The 9,447-nt window shown below is 59.2% G+C and overlaps 2 protein-coding genes across 2 annotated transcripts; both read left to right on the forward strand.

Annotated features, from left to right (window-relative positions):
• Positions 1–74: 74 nt before the first annotated feature.
• On the forward strand, positions 75–2,813 carry APOE (apolipoprotein E). The gene is made up of 4 exons (XM_027037756.2): positions 75–181; positions 945–995; positions 1,480–1,666; positions 1,999–2,813. Exons 2-4 carry the CDS (start codon positions 953–955, stop codon positions 2,681–2,683), a joined length of 915 nt encoding a protein of 304 aa, XP_026893557.1. The 5' UTR covers positions 75–181; positions 945–952; the 3' UTR covers positions 2,684–2,813.
• Positions 2,814–6,542: 3,729 nt separating this feature from the next.
• Positions 6,543–9,043, forward strand: APOC1 (apolipoprotein C1). Its single transcript, XM_015070758.3, has 3 exons — positions 6,543–6,691; positions 7,218–7,338; positions 8,849–9,043. Exons 1-3 carry the CDS (start codon positions 6,634–6,636, stop codon positions 8,904–8,906), a joined length of 237 nt encoding a protein of 78 aa, XP_014926244.1. The 5' UTR covers positions 6,543–6,633; the 3' UTR covers positions 8,907–9,043.
• Positions 9,044–9,447: the final 404 nt, after the last annotated feature.

Consider the following 9,447-nt stretch of genomic DNA (forward strand, 5'->3'; position numbering starts at 1 on the left):
CTGCCGGCTGTGTGAAGGGGGGGGGGGGGGAACAGCCCACCTCGTGACTGGGGGCTGGCCCAGCCGCCCTGGCCCTGGAGGAGTGGGCGGGGCAGGGGGAGCCTTATAATTGGACGAGTCTGGGATCCCTGAGTCCTAGTCAGCCCCAGCGGAGGCAAAGGAGGAGGTTCCCCAGGAGCCGGTGAGAAACAGTTGAGGGACCAGCTCAAGGCTTCTGTGAGGGATGGGCGGGGGCTAGGTGACTGTCCTACGCCAGGGTCAGGACCGAAGCAGGGGACGGATCGAGGGGAGGAGCGGGCCCCAGGGGCATTCCGTCTTGGCTGGAAGGTGGGGGGTGGGGGGGGGAGCTGGACCTGTAGGAAGACCCAGATGAGACATATCAGGAGCCCACGAATTGTCACTGTCATCTGTTGAGCACCTACTCGGTGCCGCCTCAGATCTCCATTAGTTGGAGGAGCAGGGGTGGGGGTGAGGGCGGGGCGGGAGGCAGGGGTGGCGGTCAGGTAGCTAGAGCGCTCATCGGAGGACTTTCAAGTGAGCATTAAATTAGCTAATAGGTGGGAAATGACGTTTAGATGTGAAGTTGGGGCTTAGAATGTGAAGGCAGGACGAGGAATGCGAAGTTGGAACTTACAAACCAGAGTTGGGGCTCACGTGGAACTCGGGGCAGGGTGACTGGAATTTGAACCCCGGGAGAGAGGGATGGAATTTGGGCGGCAGAGGCCGACCTGGGGACGGGGAGATAGGAAGAGACAATGAGGGAGCCAAATAGACAATGGAGGGGCCGCTTGGTAAATGTTTGTGGTCGGATTAGGCTGATGCAGATACGGGGCGGGGCGACGGCGAGACTTGGAAGGCCCGGAACGGGTGGGGCGGGGCTCTGGGTGGGAGGGGTCCCCACTGGCTGCTGATTGACATTTCTCACCCATACTGACCAATCGCAGGCTGGAAGATGAAGGTTCTGTGGGCGGCGCTGCTGGTCGCGCTCCTGGCAGGTATGGGGGCGGGGCCTGCTCAGGGTTCCCCGCCTCCTTCCCCTCCCATCCTCACGTGCACCCCCCCCCACCTTGCCCTCCTCCATCCCTGGGTCCCTCCTTCTGCGGGTCTGTCTCCCCCTTGAGGGGAGGCCTCTCACATCCGCTGGCTCTGTGGACCTGTTTTACTCTCTCTGGGCCTCGGTTTCCCCGTCCTTAAAATGGGAGTTCTAACAGTTCCTAACGCGTTGTCGTCAGGTAGCAAGCACCAGATTAGTGTCAGCCGTGACTAGTTTTATTCCCGATCGCCACCACACGGCCCCGCGTGGAGCAGGCGTAGACACACATACGCTTGCCAGCCGGTCAAACGCACTGGGCATCCTTCCACGGGCTCCCAGTGCCTCGTAAAGCAGCCCCGCGTTCGTGGAGCACCTACTGGGTACCAGGTGCCGTGTGCCTGGAGGGGGCAGAGCAGCCTGACTGCCCGTGAACTTGCTTTGCGCAGGATGTTGGGCCGATGTGGAGCCGGAGCCGCAGCTGGAGCGGGAGCTGGAGCCGGAGGCCCCGTGGCAGGCCAGCCAGCCCTGGGAGCAGGCGCTGGGCCGCTTCCGGGATTACCTGCGCTGGGTGCAGACGCTGTCTGACCAGGTGCAGGAGGAGGTGCTCAACACCCAGGTCACCCAGGAACTGACGTGAGTGCCCCTGACGCTCCTGGTGGGCCGTTCCTTCTGGACCCCCAAGCCTTCCCCCCCGGTCCGGGACTCTTTTGTGTCCTTGTCGCCAACTCTTCGGCGTCCCTGCTCACATCTTGCTTCCTCTTTCCGCTCGGGGCTCCTGGCGGTCTCTGGCTCTCTGTCCTTCTCAGCTCCTCCCGCCTCTGGCCGCCCCTCCGTCAGGCTAGCTCAGTCTCTCGCACCGCCTCCCTCTCCATCTCCGCTCCTGTGTGTCTCTGTCCCCATCTTGCCCCCCCCACCTCGGTTTTCCTCCCCCCCCACGCACACGCTCCCGCCCTCTCGGCCCCCAGGGTGCTGATGGAGGAGACCATGAAGGAGGTGAAGGCCTACAGGGAGGAGCTGGAGGAGCAGCTGGGCCCCATGGCCTCGGAGACACAGGCCCGCGTGGCCAAGGAGCTGCAGGCGGCGCAGGCCCGGCTGGGCTCGGACATGGAGGACGTGCGCAACCGCCTGGCGCAGTACCGCAGCGAGGTGCAGGCCATGCTGGGCCAGAGCGCCGAGGAGCTGCGGGCGCGCCTCGCCTCGCACCTGCGCAAGCTGCGCAAGCGGCTGCTCCGCGACGCCGAGGACCTGCACAAGCGCCTGGCCGTGTACCGCGCCGGGGTGCGCGAGGGCGCCGAGCGCAGCGTCAGCTCCATCCGCGAGCGCTTCTGGCCGCTGGTGGAGCAGGCGCGCGCGCGCAACGCCAACGTGGCCGCCGTGGCCGCGCAGCCGCTGCGGGAGCGGGCCGAGGCCTTGGGCCAGCAGCTGCGCGGGCGGCTGGACGAGGTACGCGAGCAGGTGGAGGAGATGCGGGTCAAGATGGAGGAGCAGGCCGACCAGATGCGCCAGCAGGCCGAGGCCTTCCAGGCCCGCCTCAAGAGCTGGTTCGAGCCCTTGGTGCAAGACATGCAGCGCCAGTGGGCCGGGCTGGTGGAGAAGTTGCAGGCGGCCGTGGGCACCAGCCCCACCACGGCGCCAGTGGAGAAACAGTGAGGGCCCCACTCCTGCCCCCGCGCCCCTGCCCCACCCCCCACCCCCCCCCCCCCCCGACTACAGGAGGCCCTGTCCCTGCCGCCCTCCTGGAAGGCCCCAGCTTAATAAAGATTCACCAAGCTCCACAGCAGCCGCTGGACCTCCGTGTGTCATTTCTCCCGGCTCCCGCCTCCGTTTCTCGCCCCGGCCACCACGCCGCTCTGCCCTGTGCCCTCTGCTCGGCCACCACGCCGCTCTGCCCTGTGCCCTCTGCTCGTGCATCTGCTTCTTTGTCTCTTCTGATTTCCGTGTTTGCTTCCTTCTGCCCGTTTCAGAGGCTCCCTTTTTCGCTCTGTCTCTGCTCAGCCCCACTCGCTGTCTCTTCCGTACTTCTCTTTCCCTTCTGTCTCTGAGACATGGTTCTGGAACAGATCCCCTTTCCCCGGGTTAAACCTTGCAGTCCCCTCTGACAAAGGGGGGATGGGGGGGAGGGGCAAGAAAAAAAGCCACCTTCCCGAGCCTGGCTTGCTCGGAAGCTTCATAGTACCTGCTTCCTGGAGTTGTGACCTCAAAGGCCCCGGGACCACTGCCATTATGATTGAGCCTTTACTATTATCACTCTCCTTTTTCTTTCTTTTTTTTTTTTAATATTTATTTTTGAGAGAGAGAGAGCACGCGCACAAGCAGGGGAGGGGCAGAAAGAGAGAGAGGGAGACACAGAATCCGAAGCAGGCTCCAGGCTCTGAGCTGTCAGCCCAGAGCCCCACGCAGGGCTCGAACCCATGAACTGCGATGCGAGATCATGACCTGAGCCGAAGTCAGACGCTCAACCAACTGAGCCACCCAGGTGCCCCTAAGACTTTTTTTTTTTTTAACATTTATTTATTTTTGAGACAGAGACAGAGCACGAACGGGAGAGGGTCAGAGAGAGAGGGAGACACAGAATCTGAAACAGGCTCCAGGCTCTGAGCTGTCAGCACAGAGCCTGACGCGGAGCTCGAACTCACGGACCGCGAGATCATGACCTGAGCCGAAGTCAGCCGCTCAACCGACTGAGCCACCCAGGTGCCCCTAAGATTTTATTTTTAAATAATCCCTAGACCCAGCGCAGGGCTCGAACTCACAAACCATGAAATGACCTGAGCCAAGATCAAGAATCAGACTCTTAATCCACTGTGCCACGCAGGCACCCCTTAACTTTTTTTGTTTTAAGTTTATTTATTTATTTTGAGAGAGAGAGAGAGGGAAAGAGACAATCCCGAGCCGGCTCCGTGCTGACAGTGCAGACCCCGACGGGGGGCTCAATCTCACGATGGTGAGATCATGACCTGAGCCAAAATCAAAGAGTCAGACCTGAGCCGAAATCAAAGAGTCAGACGCTCAACCTACTGAGCCACCCAGGCACCCCTGTTGCTCCCCTGTTTCACCTAATTCTGCCTCCTGCCCTCTCCTGGCCTCCTGGCCTGTCCAGGCTGAGAAGCCTCATTCTTCTGGCTTCCTGTTTTCCTCCACCTCTATCTTTTATCTCTTCCTCCTCCAGTTTCTTCCCCCCACCTCCTCCTCCCTGCCTGTTTCTTGTTTCCCTTCTCCCTCCATCTGGGGTGTGTCCTGTCCACCATTCTGTTGTACTTGGGCCCCTCGTTCCCTCTGGGTCAGCAGGTCTCTTCATCTGAGCTGTGTGCCTGCCCGCATCCGCCTCCCTTCTGTCCCCCAGCTGCACTGCTGACTTCTCATCTATCTCAACAAGCTTACTGGGTGCCAGTCCCAGCTCAAGAGAAGGAAGCTGCCCATCCCGCCCACCCTCAGGAGGGTCTGCCCCGCCGGGTAGAGTCCTGGAGTCCGCGGTGGGGAGCAGGTGGGAGTGGACACTCAGGGCAGTGAGGACTGGAGCCTGGAGCCCCTGCTGCTGGCGTTCTCTCCCCACCCCCTCAATTCCCAGACGAGGGGAGCAGGGTTTCCAGCCCAGGGGACAGGCCAGGACTTGAGCTTGGTAACTCCCGGGCCAAGCCTGTGCTCCTCCGTGTGGCTGGTGCACACTCTTCGCTCCTGGCTTTTGCCAGCTGCCCCCAGCGCCCTTGGGGAGGCAGGCTCTCCTCCCCACCCCCCCAGATGACTCACCCCAGGCTTGGTGAGGAGGAGAGGGGTCAGTGGGCTCAGAGGCAGGGGATCTAGTCCCAGCCAAGCGTGCTGCTGATTCACGGTATGCCCTGGAGCTGGGGCCGAGCCCTCTGAACCACAGATGTCAATGCGGGGGCTGGCATCAGCCATGTTCTTCCCCTCGAAGAGCTGAATCTTGAATTCTCATGGACGAAGTGAGCAGTCAGGTCTAGAGGTAGCACAGGGACTAAAGAAGTTTGGGGGAACAGGCTGGCAGGGGGTGCTGTGGGGGCGGAGGCTGATCCCCACAGAGATCCAGGGCGACTCCCAGGAGTCCAGAAAGGGGAGGGACAAGGAAACACCCCGCCGCCCCTTAGCCCCTTGCTGAGCCATTGAATGTGCTTGGCTGTGCCTCGGTTTCCCCATCTGTAAACGGAAGGCCCTGAGCTGGGTTGAGGATGGGACTTGGAAAAGCAAAGCTGGTGTTCTATTCCGGTGGGGTGGGGAAGGAAGGGAAGCAGACCCTTGGGTGGATGTCTGGAGAATGCTAGGCTCACAGGGAAAGCAGATGTCTGGGGAGACAGCTGGGGGGCTGACAGGGACTCGAGGCACTGAGCTGGCCAGGGGGTTGTCGCAATCCTGCCAGGGTCATGTCTGTGCATCCCTTTCACAACCGTCCCCCCGCCACCCCCAAGCTGACACGTGGTTGTGGGGGCACAAGGCCAGCCAACCTCGAGTCTGAGGCCAGGGCCGCCCTCCCCACAGCTGCCAGGGATCACTGGCGGTCAAAGGCAGCCAGGGGAAGGGGGTGGGGGAAACACTGGACTCCAGCCCTGAGGGACGGATGTGGTGGAGGGGAGGCGAGGGGGGGAGTGCTTCGTGCCAGGAGGGGCCCGAGGGGGTGAGTCAGGGCAGATGGAGTGTTTACCAGGGGGCCTGGAGGCCTGGGGAGTGGGGAGGGGGGGGTCGACAGAGGGAAAGGAGGGGTCTCGGGGAATGGATGGAAGCACACACACTGGGATCCTTGAAGCTGTAGCTTTGCAGTTTAGACTGGCTGAAAAGACCCCCTCCCAGAAGAGATTGGGGGCTGTGGGACTAAGACCCCAGGACGCATCCACGGAAGTCCGGGATGCTCCCGGATGCAGGGAGATGAAGGGGAGGGGGGGGTTGAGGGCTAGTCTGAAACAAAGACTGCAGGTGGCATGGGAGCATGGGAGTAGGAATGTGGGGGCAGACTGGGTGACCCCAGTTGCTGGCGCTGAAGGGACTTGCTGAGAAGGGAGGGGCGGTGGAAGAGGAGGAGGCCTGGGGAGTTACAGCGAATGGAGTTACAGAGTGACTGAGTGACCGAGACAACCCCTGAGGCCTGAAGAAAGGTGTTATGCAGGAGAAAGCCCAGAGGGAAGATGGCTTGGGGGGCGGGGGGTGGAGAATATAGGCAGTCCCCTGTTGTGGGGCTGAGATCCACCGACCATCAGGGAGATTTGGAGGTGCAGGTGCTTAACACCAAGAGGCACTGTCCCTAAGGGGTGTGCCTAGGCCGCACCTGACCCGCCCGCCACCAGCAGCCAGGGGCAGAAGAGGAAAAGGTAGGTGGGCACAGGACGGGATAGGAGGCTGAAGGGGAGGGATTAACCTTCCCCGCCCCCTCCGCCTCCCCCTCCCCAGCCCGATAAAGGCCTGTGCTCGGCCGGGACCTCCCATCCCCTCGTCGCTGTGGCTCCACGGATCCAGGTTGGTGCTCAATGCCCGGGAGGGATGCCCTTCCAAGAGCACTACAAAAGGGGGTGGAAGGAACCTCGGGGAGGGAGGAGGGGTGTCACCGATCACTCCCACCCCTGCTTCTGCTTCCAGAGCGCCCCTTCGGTCCAGCCATGAGGCTCATCCTGTGTCTCCCGGTTTTGGTGGTGGTTCTGTTGATGGTTTTGGAAGGTAAAAGTGGGATAGGAGAATCTGGGAGTTTGAGATTTGGAAGCTTGAAGTTGGACACGGGCCTGGGGCCCAAACTTGGAGGTCCCTTGGGAGCGCAGCGGCCCGTTCTGTGCCCTGGTTTTCCTATGTCTCACCGACACCCCCACACCCGACCCCTGCAGAGATGGGTGAGGGCTCTCTGAGGGGCGGTCCAGCGACGGGCAAGTCTGTCCGGGAAGCCCTAGCAACCGATGATGTATGCACTCGCCCCTCCACGATTGGTTGTCATGCGTTTACAGTCTGGAAAGGGGCGGGGAAGGAGGCCGTGCTGAGAGTAAGCGAATACCCACCCAGCAGCTTGAGCTCCATCTGGTCGCGTTAGTACCCGCCCCCCGCACCCCCCGCACCCCACTCCGTTCCTTCCGATTCTAGCACCACGACCTCCAAGAATCACTTTCAAGTACAGTAGCTCCTCTCTCATCTCTGGTATCTCATCCTAAGGGCTCCCAATACTGAAATTTTTGTACCCCTGCCTATCTCTGGACAGGTCCAGCCCCGGCCCAGGGGGCCCCAGCTATCGCCAGCACCTTCAGGAACATCCCCAATTCGCTGAAGGAGTTTGGTAACAACCTGAAGGACGCCTTCGAGAGCATTCCTGAGGCGACTCAGTTAGGAATCTTCCCAGGGCTTGGGAGGGCTGGGTCTGTCGATTAGCAGAGTGGGGAAACTGAGGCTTGGAGCGGCTGACAGCTTCCCCCGTGGTCACAGCTGGCTCACAGAGTGCTCAGATGTGGGGGACAGGTTGCCGACTCCCATCTAGACCACACTGTAGAAATGGTGCTGCGTGGTGTTAAGACCAAGCTTGGGAATCAGTCGGACCTGGGTCCACAGGCCAGCCAAGACTCACTACTCTCAGTGTGATCTCGGGAGTACATCTTGAGCCTTTTTCCAAGAATTTAAAATGGAGGGGATTTGCGTAGTGCCTGGCACATTGTAAATGCTCAATACACCGTTTAACCAACACTGACTCCATCCGGTGACTTAGAGAATCATTCATTCAGGAACAAATAGTTATTGGGCTAAGTGTCCAGGACTGTTCCAATGTGGGGAATAATCGTGGTGAATAAGATAAAGTCCCAGCCCACAGGGAACAGACTGTAAAACTAGTGAATTTCCAGGAGATTAGCCCAAACAGAGCTAAGCACCCAGATGACATTAAACAGGGTAGGCTTACAGACAACCAAAGACTGGGGAGGGGCTTTTGTAGATTTGGTTATTGGGTCCCCTTTGAAGTGGAGACACTTTCTTTTTTTAAGTAAGCGCTATGCCCAACATGGGGCTTGAACTGATGACCCCGAGATCAGGAGATCGAGAGTCGAATGCTCCACTGACTGGAGCCAGCCAGGTGCTCCTTTTTCAGATCTCAATTTAAAGCGTTAGTGCTAGGGCGCCTGGATGGCTCAGTCGGTTGAGGGTCCCACATCAGCTCAGGCCATGACCTCACGGTTGGTGAGTTCGAGCCCCGCGGCGGACCCTGTGCTCACAGCTCAGATCCTGGGTCTTGCTTCAGGCTCTGTCTCTTTGCCTCTCCCCTACTCAACTTTTGTTTCTCTCTCTCAAATATAAATAAACATTAAAAAAAAAAAGTAAAGCGTTACCGCTTCATGGGGCACTTGGCTGTCTTACTTAAAAAAAAAAAAAAAGAGAGAGATCTGAATGATTAGGAAAATCCAGCCAGGCCTAGAAACATGGGAAGAATGTTCCCTGTGACTACAAAGGCCCTGAGCCAGGAAGACACGTACAAAATCAAGGAGAGACTGGCATTCCAGGCAAGGGGAACATCCTGGGCAAAGATAAGGAGGCTCTGAAGAGTGCCCTTGAATAAGTAAGGAGAAGAAAGCTAGGAAAGAGTGTGCTCCGTAGCAAGAGACAGCAAGCCTTGACAGCTAGGCCAGGGTGAAGCGTTCTGACTTCAAAGGGCTCTGATCCATCTGGAAAACTGAAACCCCGACCTTGGGCCACCCACCCCAAGGCTCTACCCAGTCTCACAGATGTGGGAGCTATGCTGTTTCTTTGGGGGAAGGAGGAGATAGGGAGTCAGGTAAGGGGCAGGATTGGGGCGTCCTGAGGGGAGACAAAACACAATGACCTCTCTTGCTCTCCCTCTCTCCCCTACAGGAAATTGATGACCTCCTTTGCTGAGGGACTCAAAAATTTCAGAATTCCCATGGTCTGAATACCAAGAGAGCTGCCTCTGTCCTCTGGGCTGTGCCCCAGGAGGGGGCTCCAAAATTTCCCATACCCCGGCTCTCGGCAGGAGGACTTTGTGATGTCCATATCGACCCCACCCTCCAATAAAAATACCATAGAGAATTCTGAGTGCTTCCTTGCTGGGAGGCAGAAGGCTATGGGACAGGGTAGGGGTTGCGCCTTTGGGGGAGAGGGGCTAGGATTCAAATGTATGGAGCAACTCTCTACTTGTCCTGTGCTGAGGACTTTGAACTTCATGATCCCAAAAGAATCCTCATGAGTACCTTGGGATCTGGGCCCTGTTAATTCCATGAGGGCATTGAAACCCAGAGGGGTGGGCGCCTGGGTGGCTCAGTCGGTTAAGCGTCCGACTACGGCTCTGGTCATGATCGCATGGTTTGTGAGTTCGAGCCCCCAATCCTGCTATCTGCTGTCAGCACAGAACCTGCTTCAGATTTTCTGTCCCCGCTCTCTCTCTGCCCCTCCTCCGCTTGTGCTCGCACTCTCTCTCTCTTTCTCTCTCTCAA

Source organism: Acinonyx jubatus, chromosome E2 (assembly GCF_027475565.1).
Source record: "Acinonyx jubatus isolate Ajub_Pintada_27869175 chromosome E2, VMU_Ajub_asm_v1.0, whole genome shotgun sequence".
NCBI classification, from domain to species: Eukaryota; Metazoa; Chordata; class Mammalia; order Carnivora; family Felidae; genus Acinonyx; species Acinonyx jubatus.